Source organism: Limulus polyphemus, unplaced genomic scaffold, assembly GCF_000517525.1.
Source record: "Limulus polyphemus unplaced genomic scaffold, Limulus_polyphemus-2.1.2 Scaffold120, whole genome shotgun sequence".
NCBI lineage: Eukaryota > Metazoa > Arthropoda > Merostomata > Xiphosura > Limulidae > Limulus > Limulus polyphemus.
The window spans coordinates 548,594-563,310 of record NW_013665730.1 but is presented as its reverse complement, the minus strand read 5'-3'; the positions used below and the strand labels follow the sequence as shown (position 1 = coordinate 563,310).

Here is a 14,717-nt window from a genome sequence, read left to right as displayed (position 1 = left end):
AATCCAAATTCTTCACGAGTTTAGAACTTTTTTCATGCAAAACTAAATTACTTCTTTTCATTGTCTTTATTCTGGTAATGCGCATCACCTCTATGTGTTGATCGCTTAAACTCTTCTTCCCATTCTTTGTTATATTTTCTTCCATCTTTATAGGAGGTTTTCCATTTCCCCATTTAATATTTACTTCATGCTTAGATATTCTAAAATATTTTGATATCATAACACTGCATCACAGGATGTTAGTTCACAAAGTACATGTAAATGTGCAGGGTGATTAAGACTGAGTCACTATTGTAAAACTGCTAACTAGCTACTAACATGCTGCTAATTATTTAAGCTTAGTCAACTATCCAACAAACATTTGGGGCATGTGCACGTTTAACTAAGACTTATTTTGAATGAGTACCATACAACTGTGACACATAGGCGCGTTGGTAATACAAGTAAATACAAGTAAAATGTGATGCAGTACAATAAGTAGAAGCTACTTGTTTATAACAAAATTTTCCAGTTAGCATTTTTCTTTATTTATTACATTACTTTGATTTTACTTTCAAAACAGCCAAAAATAAGGCCAAATAGCATTTGGTCTGCATGCAAGAATTTTGAAGGCCAACAAGCTTTCAAAAAGGCCAATTTGGCCTTGAAAGGCATGGACCTGACAACCCTCAAAGTAGAGGCCCCTCTTCTCATTAATTCTGGTTGCAGGAGATTTCCTTTCCTGATCCTAAGGTTGAGTTTAGCAGATATTGTCTGCCTCATAATACCAACAACAAGATGTACATGCACTATTCCTACTTTTGATAAATGTTCCATCTCCTCATAATTCCTTGTGCAGGATGTGTTTTCCCTGCATTTATGGTGGATTGAGTTACAGGTATTGAGGAGGTAAGACCGTATTGGAAGTTAAGATTTTCTTACACTGAAAACGTGTTTCCGATTGGTAATTACCTCCTACCTTTCCTCTCCACTGCCGGTGTTATTCATTTTCGATTTTGCCAATTCTTGAAAGTGAAGATTGAGTGGGAAAATCAGAGGGAGCTTGCTGTGTCAATATAGGTGGCACAATATTATTTGTGGAGGGTGGTCACATTTTATATACATGTTCAAAAGTTGTGTGAAATTTATGGGGTATATAGACTGGTGCACTGAACATTAAAATTGTTTAGCAATGCTTATGGGGCAGAAAGAAGATCAAGATAGCTTTGTGTGTGAAGAAGTGAGTACCAACCAGAAATATATTTTTAGTGTAAAAAAATGTTAACTTTCTTATTATGGGCTTTCTTGTTCTGTGGAGAGTGGTTCTGGATGATAGCTCCTTGGTTTTGCTGGTTTTTCATAGTATTGTGGAGTGTGGTCCTGGAGGAGAGTTGTTTAGTTTGCTGGTGTGTTAAACCTTTTTTATTCTTTTATAGATGTATTCCAATTCTGCTTGTAGACACGTGGCCTTTCACATTTTTTTGTTTTTAAGAGTTTAATTTTCTTGAGTTTCCACTGTTGTTCTCTGTCTAAACTTTTGTATCTCTCCCATTAAATCTTGTGTTCTGTTTTGAAACAATGCTTAGGAGTGGCTGTTTTTTATGGATACATTTTTTATTGGATAGTTTTTACCTGTTTTTACTAATGTAAGATTCTCCACAACACAGTTAATACTATTCACCACCTATTTTCATATTTTGGGGGTTGTTTAACAGATAAGTCTGAGAGATTTGCTAGTTTTCAATGTTACTCTGACATTAAATGGTTTACAGTTCCTTTGATCCTGTATCTTGTTTTCTTACAAATAGGAGAAAGATGTTGAATATTTGCATGTCATATATTACCTGAGATATATTTCTTTTCCTTCAGGTCTTGTTAAATGAACTGTTTGTGGTAGCCATATGCTTGTAAGGATTTATAGATGGGAATGAGTTACAAATTTTCTCAGATCCATTCTTGAAGTTTCTTATTATAAGTTCTCTTGGAAATTAAGATGGTTGGACCTGACATGGAAGTATTGATGAGTGTAGTTGGTTTTGTGAGGATTTATGTTGAGGTACTGGTGTAGTATGGGTAGGTTTCCTGTAGACTTACATGGATAAATGGTATTCATGTCAGCAAATTAGTATATCAAGGAAAGGTAGTTTGTGGTTTTCATTTATCTGAAACGTGAATTGGATGTTGGTGTTATGTTTGTTGAGAAGTTATTGTCTACATCTTTGCTTTTGACATTTTGTGTGCATGATGCATATTAATAAAACCTTTGAAGGACATGAGCTTCAATGACTCGAGTGTCATTGTCACAGAGTAGGTGCACAATACTTCATTTCGCACCACTAACAAATATTTTCCTATACATTTCCATTTTTATGAATTATTTGCCTGTCAGTAAACATCTGAAATACCCTTGTATATCAGTTAAGGAAAAAATAACTTGTAGTGTTATCTGTAAAGGACTGATCTTAAAAATATTAAGAATATTATACATATTATTAGTGGCTCAAGCATGTTGTTATCTTTACAATGCTCAAATTTTAGTGACATTTTCTCAAAGTATATGTACTGGACTACTTAACTCTCAAAATCTTTAGTTATCTATCTTGTCAGCTGTAGTTAATCCACTACTATTTTTAGTATTTCAATTTTGAAAAGTAGGAAAATCTTTAACACATACACAAATATATGTATAATTGCCAACTTGTATTACCTTTATGTGTATTTGAGGTATGCTACAAATAATTTTTATTGTCATATGCTTGAAAAGTATTCCCTTGTTTCTTATTTATGTTAATGACAGAACACTTTCATCTGCATGTGGTTGATTAATGTTATTTGCCAGTCATTAATGTCATCACAAAGTTGACTGGTAGGAAAGATTTTAAACATTTGATTTAATATTGTTTTTTCCAACTTTCAATATATGCTTTACTAAATATGAACACAAAATATTGTTAATATTCAGTAAAGCATTTATTTAGTTTAATATTGTAATATAATCCTGTTACTTAGCATTATATATTATTAGTTTCAACAGAAAAATTAAAAATAAAAATCACCTAAGATTCCATCCCCCATGGAAACAGAAATGGTGGTACCGTTAGAGGAATAAGTATCACTAAAAAAATAAATAAAAAAGATTTCCATCAGTCTTGCTTTAGGATCTGTAAGGAAGACTTCTACAAAAAACTACCTAAAACTGTGGTTCTATCAAGATCAGCACTTAGAAAGAAAGTAGAGTTTATTTCTAATGTGAAACTTATAGATACCTGAATTGCATAATGTCATCTTTGTGAAAAGGAGATACTAATTATTTTATTGAAATATTAATATTTTTGATGCACTTCTGTTAAGTATTTCTGTGAAGTGTTTTCTAAACAGTTCTTCCGTGACAATAACTCTTCTCTTACACAGAAATGCTACCTTTTCTAGCCTTGAAGTAACTTCCACCTAAATTGATGTGTTTAAAGTGAACTGCACTGGAGCATGGTGACATCTCATGTGACAAAAGCCCTCCACCAGTGGGAGAGTGACACAACCTCCATGCTCAGTAACTACCACATGTACTTGCACCCTTGATAACATAATTTTCCTTGGCATTGTTTTCCACTTATGAATTCTGAATTCGGGTACTTCGCCAGTGTCTGATTCCATATTTTCAGCCACAGGCATGAGCAACCCATTGGGGGATACATTGTTGCTCATTTGCCAGGAGATTTGGTGGTGTATGAGCCAACTTCTATTGCCTGTTCTGCCCCACTTCCTCCTGAGCCTTTTGGATTGGGCCAGGCTGTTGATGAGTTTAATCATTTGTTTCCTCACCCGGAGTTTGCCGTGCCTTCCCGTTCAGCTCGTCCATCATCGATCTTTTCAGACATTATTTCTCAGGTACATGATGTTTTGTCTCTTACATCTGCTTCCTATGGCCCTAGACCTTCCCTCTTACATGAAACTTTCTGACCCTATTTAGTCTCTCAGTTCAGGTTCATGCGGATCAAACTGTCTCTCAACTGAGGGAGGACGTTAGTATGGCTCGTCCCCCACAGACTTAGGATCACTCTGCCCTGTCCAACTTACCCAAGCCCATTTTCTCGCCTTTGTCTTACCCTCATGACCCTGTTCATGTACTTTTCTTCCCTTCACCTCCTGATGGGGTTTTCTGCTGAAATCCTCTTCATCCTTACTTCTACGTTGGCTCCTCTCTTGTCTTCAGCTCTCGTGCTTCAAACATAGTTTGTTTGTTGTTGGGATCTCTTGGGCCATGATGCAGTTTTGGCGCAGACCCATCTCCAGGCTCCTTATCTGAGGGATTCCTGTATGGCACTGTTTTTGCATTGTTATGAGTTTGATTCAGTTCCTGAGTCCCAGGAGGCCTCAGCCCATTGACATTCAACCCTTACTAACTTGGTCACTCATTTGTCTCAGTTGAGGTTAAGCGCAGCACCAATTCCAGTCCCCTGACCTTCCCCTTCACAACCTCTTCCTGTCCCACCCTCCCATGGTGCCATGGTTTGATGATTTATTCGATGACTTATGATCCGCCAACAGCAGTACCAGTGACCATGTGGTCTGTTTGGGTACATTGGGGACTTCCCTGTTGAATATCATTCATCTGTGGGTACCTTTTCTCATCGATTTCTGGGTTCACAAGGTGCTATTGAAGGGATTTGTTATACCTTTTCTCTCCCTTCCTCTATTATGCGGTGTTCCCATTCCCTTCTCTTTGGGAATCCTCGACACTTCAGCATTTGTCAGAGGTGGTCAGGACCTCATTGCACAACAGGCTTTCGAACCAGTTCACAGGGGTTTCACTCCTGCCTCTTTGTGGTTCCTAAGAAGACTGGTAACTGGTATCCTGTCTCATTCAGTATGTTCACACTCCTTTCTTTACCATGGAGACATACCTTTCTCTTTGGTGGGCATTTTCTCCAGGTCTTTGGATGACCAAGGTGGACATTTCCAATACTTACCTACACATTCCTGTGGTGGAATGTTCCTGTCCATATCTTCGGTTTGTCAATTTGGGGGTTGTATACCATTTTCACACTTTACCTTTTGACCTAGCTTCTGCACCATGTGTGTTTTGTCATGTGGTCTGTTTCTTTGCTCAACATATTCATTCCATGGGGTTGTGCTTCTCTGTTTATTTGGACGACTGGCTTCTTCTTGCTCATTCTGAATGGAAATTAACCTGTCCCACTCGTCAGCTCCTGGCTGAAGCTGCATGGGTGGGCTGGTTGGTCAAATAGGAGAAGTCTTTCCTTTGTCCTCCCCAATACCATATCCATATGGGTGTTTTCTTCAACACTCATCTCAGTCAGACCCAACCTTCTCCTTTCCAGCCCCATTCTATGGAATGAGCCATTCAGAAAGCCTTGTCGGTCCCCTCACTTACAGCTCGTGAGGTTCTATTGCTTTTTTGGGATGTGTTCCTCCATGACCACTCTCATACCTCTGGGCAGGGCTCATATGCAGTTACTTCAGTGGGTTCTTCATGATCAATGGATCCTCACTGAGATTCCTTGGATATTTCTATATCCCTTCCCTCATCCCTTGTAGATGATCTCCATTACTTGGTTGAATAGAGCCTACACATTGGCAGAGGTCCCGCTAACTTCTCTGCAGCCAGATTTACATCTGTTCACGGATTCATCTCTTTAGGGATGGGGTGCCTGGGTGGATCACCAAGAGGTTTAGGGTCATTGGTGTATGGATGAGAGTTCTCTTTTCAAACTCCTGGCTGTTCATCAGGCTTTGGATCAATTCCTTTCTCTTGCCAGCCACCAGCTGGTTATGATCCATTCCAAAAATCACCAAGTGGTATCAGGTCCAGATCTCTAGGTTTTTACACTATGTATCTTCTTTTTTGGACCCACAAGCATCACAATCATTTGATGGTGTGTCATATACTGGGTGCTTTCCATCTCCTAACTAATCGTATTTCCCATTTTTCAGTGGCTCTGTCTGCATCTGGGTATGCCCCATATTGATGCCTTTGCCACTGTTCTCAATCACAAATTACCTCGGTTTTGGGACCTAGACCCTAGTTCCCAATCCTTGAGCCTTGGCTGTCGATGCCTTTAGCCAGAATTGATGTTATCTGTTCCTTTATGCTTACCCTCCCATCCATTTACTTCTTCAGAAGGTCTCCCTCATCTATGCCACTTCATGCACAGTCCTTCTGGTTGCTTCTTACTGGCCTGCTCAACCTTGGTTTCCTCGATTGCTCCAACTGCAGGTGGTTCTATCCTCTTCCCTTCAGTCCCGACCTGCTCCATCAACTCCAATCACCAGTGCTCCATCCCGTACCATCCATCCTCTGTCTTCACACCTAGCTTTTGTCAAGTCCTTAGCAAGGAGTTCCAGTTTCTCTCACAGAGTAGCTTCACATTTAGCCTGTTCCAATCACCCTTCTTCTTTGGCTGTCTATTAACGCAAAGGAGCATTTATCACTCCTGGGCATTGACTCAAGGTTTCTAGGCTTCTCACCCAATGGCTGCCTGTATCTCCAAGTTTCTCACATGGCTCTTTTAGAAGAGTTCTTCGATCTCCTCAATTTCGAGGTTTCAGGTGGCGTTATCCCATACCTTCCCTTTTTTCCCACTTCCATAGGGTGTCCTTTCCCTGACCTTTCTATGTTGATTTATTTATTCCGGCTCCATCAACCACCAAGGTGTCAGTTGCTCCCAGACTGGGACATTGATATGGTCCTTCTTCCACTCACTTTACCTCCATTCGATCCTCTGTCTATGTGTTCCCTGTTTCACCTTTCTTTGAAAGTGTATTTCCTCCTCCTCTTGGCCTGCGTACATCATAGGTCGGATATTTTTGGCCTTATTGTTACCAGGACCGTGTATCATTCCTCTTACCTAATCCTTTATCTGGACCATGTTTTCATTCCCAAGACCTCTGTGGCTCAATAAGCTAAGTCTCCTTTTTCCCCTATCTGCCTATCCTCTATATCTCATCCCTATCCTCATCCTGATCAGGATAGACTCCTCTGTCCTGTCTGTGCCCTCCATTGTTCTATTGCTTGCATGGCTTCCTTCCGGGGTCCTTGTTTCTGTTTTTTTATCCCTAGGAACCCTTCCTCTTCCTGTGATTTTTTCCCGGCTACCCTGACCAATTGGGTCCGACATTTGATCAAGCTGGCCTATTCCACCTTGACTCCTTCCCAGCATCATCTCATTCATGTTTTCTTACATTAAGTGAAAAGTATTTTTAATCTTAACATGAAAATAATTTTGCACTTAGAGCAGCCAACACTATAACTCCATATATTTATGGAGAAATCTTTAGTAAAAATAGTTCATTAAAAATTCTTGTTTATTGAAATATTATTGAAAGATTGCAAAATTTCATGAAGATACACAAAACATATTAAAAGTTATAGTATGGAAACTCTAAAGGTCAGTTTGGAGTTACGAACTCGGTCAAATTGACTGAGCATGTAGTGAGAGAGTTAAACCTGTTCCACAACATGTGATGCTCATCAAACACTTCTGGTATGAAAGATGCTTTGAGCTGAAATGTCTGATTGAAAATGACACACTGATAGACTCAGTTAGTAAAATACACCAGATCTAACAACACTTTCAAAACCTAGGTATTGGGAGAAAGTATTAAACTCAACAGAGTGACAGTACCGGTGTTCTAAGTGTCTATAAACAAATGATGAGATTTATATACAAAACCTTACAATATAAGTAATGCTGTCTGAGAAGGGGCCCTAAGAGATGATAAATCCATTCTCCAAATGCCTTTTATTAAGCAATGCCTAGTACTGTCTACACTAGTGTTTTTCAACTGGGGTGTCCCACAGTTTAGCAAAATATTGTTTTTTCTATGACCCCCTATAGCTAAGCCACTGTTAACTTGGCTATAAAATGTTAGGGGTGCTGTGGAAATTGAAGTCTGTGTAGAGGGGTTTTGAACAAAAAAAAGGTTAAGAAACATTGGTCTATACCCATCTCTCCCTTTAACACATGATGATATTGTCATACTTTCACACTCCTAATTTCATTTTTGCATAGTTTTGTGAAGTTTAAAAAGCTTCCCATGCATACACACACATATTACTCTTAATTTAATGATTATAACTTACCTGCAGTTTATTTTCAATATATATGACAGCATCCACTATCTGATCCAAAAATATCCAAATCCCTAGTCTATTATAAGATATGCATGACTGATATTGCATGTAATAAGGCACTCACAGTAAGTTTTAAATGTTCTCATGTTTATTTTTTTATACGTAGCATTGTATTTCATAATGTTCATTTCAGTTTTATTTCAGTATGACACATTAATGTATACTTTATGAGGACTGGAAATAATAATTCCAATAGATTGATATATGCTGTATTATAGGTACCTTTATGTAAAAGTAACAAAAGTTTGAATAATTCATTACATTTGAAACAAGTTTCTTTTGAACATTAAGAAATCATCTTCCCTTGACAAAAGCTATAATTATTTTAGTGTATACAAGGTAGTAAACTGTAACAGTAAAATGGTTTTCCTTTTACACATTGTTACTAAATTTAAACAACTTTTTTTACATATGTAGGTGATTAGGGTATGGGAGGAATACTTTGCTAATCAGATAAATTCTGAATGTTCTGAAGAAGATGTTCAAGATCTTTTAAAACAAATGGTACGTCAGCTTCGACGAACTCCAATTCATTGTTATGAGGCTCCAGAAAAGTTTAAAAGGTACAAGGTAAGCAGTCTACAAAAACAAATTTCAATAGCATATTAAATGTTTTTTGGAAATATATTAAGTCGTCAAGAAATTATTCGCATTTTGGAACAATTTTATTAACCATCCCCAAAAAAACGTACATCACGTATAATAGTTAAATGAACTGCTTAAACGTCACGTTAGTGTTACCTATATAATGTTTAAAGTTTAGTATACTCTAATCCCTTGTAGTGATGGCACACGACGAAACACACATTCAGCATGTAATGCTGTTTGAACACAAGAAGGGAAACAATGCTTCTGTAGCTACAAAGAATAACAAAGAAGTTTATGGAAATTTTTGAACAATCGTAAGTGTCAACGATGGTTCAGCAAATTTCGTTCAGGTGACTTTAGCCTTAAAAACTGTGACAGCAGGGGTCGTCACGTTGGAATTGATATTGATGCTCTGAAGATGCTTGTTAAGTCTAACCCAAGGCAACACACACACTCATGAAATGGCCCTGAAATTGCACGTCTCTCATGAAGCAATAAATAAACATCTAAGGAATATGGGAAAATCCAAAAAGAAGGTGTTTGGGTGCCTCACGAACACTCCAATAATCATCGTTTCCAATGTGTGAATGTTACTTCGTCTCTTCTGACACGTAAAGTGCATGAACCATTTTTAGATAGAATTGTCACCGGTGATGATAAATGGATTCTCCATGCGAATATTAAATGCCAAAAACAATGGCTCAGTTCTAGACAAAAACCACTTCCAACCTCAGAAAGTGATGCTTTGCATTTTGTGGGACATCAAAGGAGTAATTCATTTCAAACTCCTCAATCTACAGCAAAATGTCAATGCAGAGATCAGTAGTCAGAAACTAGAATGTTTAAATCAAGCCCTTCATCAGAAACGTCCTTCACTCGTCAATCGGAAAGGTGTTCTTCTCTACGCCAATGCATGTCCACATGTGGCACATTTGATGCAACACAAGATTATGGAGTTGGGTTGGGAAGTTCTTCCCCACCCACCATATTCTCCAGGTACGGCACCATCTTTATCATTCACTGCAACACCATCTTAATGTGGAAGGTGATAAAGAGGACATAAACATTTTTTTTGCTTCAAAGCCAAGTGATTTCTTTAATCAGGCCATTAACAACCTGATTGTTAGATGGAAAAGCATCATTAATAAGAATAAAGACTATTTTATTTAATAAATGTTTTGTTTTGATATATAAGTTGTATGGGTTTTTTCGTCTAAAAACCTACATTCATTTCTTGACAACCTAATACTTTTAATTTTATGCTAATAGAAAACACTACTTTTGACATGAAAAGTAAAAGTCAAACTTTGTATATAACTAGTGTCTTGCAGTTCTTCAGAATTTAATTTAGCAAAATTTTAAAGTTTAGCTATTGGAACAACAGTATTCAATATGTGATGTCCTCATTGTTTAAAAATAACTATAAAACCTCTCTTGGTGTTTTTGTCTCTGTTCACCTCACTTTTAGGATAAAACATAAATACAGATAATATCTTGAAGACATTAGAAAATTAGAAAAAATGTTGAACTTATTCATGAACAAAGTAATCATAAAATTTCTTGACAACATTTTGGGACAGACAGTATGTTACAGCTTTTTTAGAAGAATGAAAAATAAATAGGAGTTCATAACACTTTTGTTTAATTATGCATAAAACAATATGGCAAATTCTCTTCTTAGTTTTTTTTCCTATGTAATTACTCACCCATATTACAAATTTTTAGGAGTATTTATTACAGCTATGTTGTTCTGATTCCTGGAATAAATAATAGTGAAATCACATTGAAGGAAACTGAATTTATCTATGGTTTTATTTATACTTCTCTAAGTATCTGTTTTTCTTTTACTGTCTCTATGTGCTTTCTGTAATTACTTTTCATTTTTTTTTACTTTAATAATAGAAAGTCTAAAAATTATTATTTTTTCAGGTTGAATCAATTGCCACAGCTTTGATTCTTACTGCTAGAGAAAAAAGTAAGAAAAAAGTAACCCCTTCCAAGGGACAACGTGTACAAGCAGGTAGTTCTAGCCATTCAGAGACAACCTTATTATCTGTAAAAACTTCAAGATCCCCTGTTAAAAAAAGGATTTTCCCCAGTTCTCCTGAGAAAGAGTCTATCAGTAATGTTGAGCAAACACCTAAAGCTGTCACTGCCTCTCCTCAGAAGAAAATAAAAGTTCATTCCCATGAAAAAGAGTCTTACAAACTAGCTAAGCACAAAACAACCCCAGAAAAACAGTCTGTTTTGTTGTTAGAAAAAGTAAAATCCTCACAAAAATACAACTTATATGAACAGGAACCACAATATTCACCTCAAAAACAAAGGGATGGTACATCTGAAACTGCAGAGAAAAAGAAACGTTGTCGGGTAACAATTTTTATATGAAATATATTTTGTTTATTTTGTGATTTGTAGCACATTAGTTCTGTAATGATAAATTATTTATTTAACATTCTTTATACTATTTGTTTAGTATTTATATTCTTGACATATAATATGTGTAGAAATTTTCTTTAGACAATTTAATATTAGGGAGTAATTTTTGGAAGCTAATTATTTGTTTTTGCACCAGCTACCTTCAAATTTTGCACCCCATATATTCTTGAGGTGTCACTCAAGAAACAATGATCCAGAGGATTCTGAGACACAAGTTTGGAGATCAGCTTTTGAGCCTGATGTGTTTAACAAAGGTTAGTTTACAAAGGTACATAAATAATGCATTAAAATGCTTTTATTTATGATATCAAGAATTGGTTTACTTGTTCAAGGTACTTAACCCTATGGTCACTGGGTCCTTATATTGTGAAGATCAAACATTGTTATATTTTATTTCAAAAATAAAACTAGTGGATAAAATTAGTTGAAATTTGACAAGAACTTTCCTAAAAATATGTAGTTTCTGAAAAATAAAACATTTAATTTTGATTTTTTCTACTGTTTTCGTTATTTAATTTAGTTATTTGCACTCAGACTCTGAAAAGTTCACCTGCAAGGTGATTTTCATGTTGAGTATAAAAATACTATTCATTATCATACAGTATTCACATTTCATTTGCATAATCTCTAGAAACTCCTACATGAATATCAAAAGGTTTAAAATGTAATTATTTATTTAATTTTTCATTTTCTCTACTATATCACTAACTCTAGCTATTGTCATCAATGTACAGTTTGATGAAATATTTCAAATTAAGAAATGGAAATATGTACTTACATTCGTAGAATAGCCTTAAAATATCTTTTGTTTTATATGTGTAATTTCATGTTTTAACCTTTTCACTGATAGTTTAATTTTAATATTTTCTTTTTCTTTACTGTGATTTACTGTTAATTATTTATGTGCACACATGTAAATGGGTACCTGTAGTCGATAGAATGGTATGAACGGCAGAGAGACTTTAGCCTCTGGCAGAATTGATTTGTACATGCTTTGTGTTCTAAAACTTGTGGAGCGAAGGTTACATAAAAATATATTTAACAATTTATTAAACCTTTTGAGATATGAATTTCAAAACATAGATAATGTATAATTAACTAAAATGTAAAAGTGAAACCTAAGTACAATTTTACTGTCTTACTAACTAACATATTTAGGTACGAAACATCTGCCAACAATAGTACAAGTAGTTGCATCATCCAATGATGACAACTTGGTGCCAATTTCAAAATAACTGTTGTTGGATAAAAGTATAAAATGAGTTCTTTCTAACAATTATAAACATGTGTACAATCTATATGTACTTACTACACAAAGCTAAAGGCTAAGTATAGAAGGTGGGTGTGGCACACATCAGCTACTGACAGAATATTTTACTTGTTTCTACTACATTGAGCCAAAGAAATTTTAAACACGTGCGTCAGTAGGGCACATAAATATATATTAGTGTCTAGACATAACTGTATAGGATTACAGTTGAGTGGCTACTTATCCTTTGCGACAACAAAATGAGAAAGTTTTTGTTATTGCTTTTTATGTTTCTTTTGAAATAAAGGAATAAAAACTAAGATAATATAAAACTTTATACTATAGCGTACTTGGTAATAATAATTTCATTAAAATACATTGATAATAAATTGGTTTAATTAAATTTTGAATGCAACTGAGTAACACTTTTTAATGTGTAGAAAGGAATTTAAAGAGAGTGCCTGGGTTCATAAGGTTAAGATTGCTGTAATGACACAGAAATATCATATAATTATAATACTAAGCCTACCTATAAAGGAATTAGATGTTATTTACTTCTCGTATATAAAACTCAAATGGTGAATATAATATTTTAAGTTAACTTTTGAATAAAAAGTATTGCACTTGCTTGTTTTTGTCAAGGTGTTGTTGAGGTCAAAAGAATTTTTTTGCACTGTGTGCAACATAATAGTAGATAACTCTGTAAAGATATTTGTTAATGAATCTATTGTATCCAATAAAAGAGAGAAAAGATGTATGGAACATGCGTAAATCAATGTCTTTAACTTTATTAAACATCTCAAAAAGCATGTTTTTTTGTTGTTTTTTTGTATATGAGCATTTATTTCTATAATTAGGTAGCCTGACCAATACAGTGGCTACTTGTGGTGGAAATTTGGTATGCCTAATTGACTGTGAATCTGGACGTGTGATTAAGCGTTATAAACATATAAATCCACTAGAGGTGAGATATGATTACTTCTGTGATGGTTTAGAAAATAAATTGAAACATCAATGATAAGTTAATAGTACTGCTAGAATACCATAATGGTACCATTAACTTGTTATTTCTGTAGCATTGTTATAATGTTTGCTATTTTTGAACTCATGCAAAATGTTTTGTTAACTCTTAGTGCCTCTAAAGAAATTCAGTCAAGTATATTTGATACTTGATAATGACATCCATTTAAAAAGAAATAGTTAGGATATATAGGTGTGCTTCAGGCTCTTGAAGTTACTTTAGGGATGAGAATTTTCAGACTTTAAGGTCACCCAAGCTATTCATGAGATTTGCTGTAATATACAGAAAAAGTTGTTTTTAGAGGTAATATAATTTAATGCTTATCGTACTGTTGCAGTAACACGCTCAAATTCAAGCTTTTATAGACAAACAATACCATATTATGGCCCTGCACAACAAGTCTAGTTTTGCAGTTCAACACATCTTATATTACTAACGATATGGCATAGGAGATGAAATTACACAAGGGTGTTAAGAATAACATGCAAATGCCAGAGTTGTCTCATTTTGCCACCAGGGGCACCACTATGACCTGATGTCTGATCAATCACATGAAATTAATCTGTCCTGAAAGTACTCTCACAAGATGTATTTCATCTGCTTGCCAGTTTGAGGAGGGCTACTATCCTGCATGAAAACTAGTGTTTCTCGCATTTTATTGTTACAACATGGAAATCACCTTAGTTTGAGCATTGCATAATTCCATGAAGCATTGACTGTGCAGTCCATTTGGTGATGGTTCTTCTAAAAAGTATTGTTTAATAACAAAGCTATGAAACCACACCATATATCACATTAACAACATGGAGGTGTGTAGGAAATGTTACACGTGGATTAGTTTCTGTCCAGATCATGCAGTTGCACATGTTGGCACTTCTAGAAATGGTGAAGTGTGCATCATCAGTATATATTAGCATGCAATTGGTCATGAAAGGTTTTTTTTAGGTTTCCTGAGATCAACACAGCAACCCAGTTAAGTCCCCAGCCAATAACTGATCAGTTTTCTATCAATGCAATAATCTTATTTATATTGCGAAACGTGGTGTCTGTCCGAGGTTTCTTCTGTCTCCCGTTTACGGCAGCCACTTCCTGTACTGCATTTGAAAAGGTGTGCATTCACTTTTGAAATGATGAGATAACAGACATGAATAATGTTGATACAAAATTTTATTTTGCAAGCAGGAAATTCTACACTAAATTGTTAAGATTCACATTTCAAATTGTGACATAAATTCTAGAATAAAAATGTAGATTTACCGTATGTTATTGTTGAGCAGCTCTTAGTATGA

The 14,717-nt window shown here is 35.5% G+C and overlaps 1 protein-coding gene across 3 annotated transcripts in view; it reads left to right on the top strand.

Moving 5' to 3' along the window:
• The window catches only part of LOC106472387 (leucine-rich repeat and WD repeat-containing protein 1-like), a 51,586-nt gene that overhangs the window by 23,333 nt on the left and 13,536 nt on the right, over positions 1-14,717 (top strand). For all 3 annotated transcript variants that reach the window (XM_022401790.1, XM_022401793.1, XM_022401797.1), the window contains exons 4-7: positions 8,549-8,701; positions 10,649-11,089; positions 11,295-11,412; positions 13,265-13,371. In XM_022401790.1, the coding sequence (XP_022257498.1) occupies positions 8,549-8,701; positions 10,649-11,089; positions 11,295-11,412; positions 13,265-13,371 (819 nt within the window). The remainder of the gene's footprint in view (positions 1-8,548; positions 8,702-10,648; positions 11,090-11,294; positions 11,413-13,264; positions 13,372-14,717) is intronic.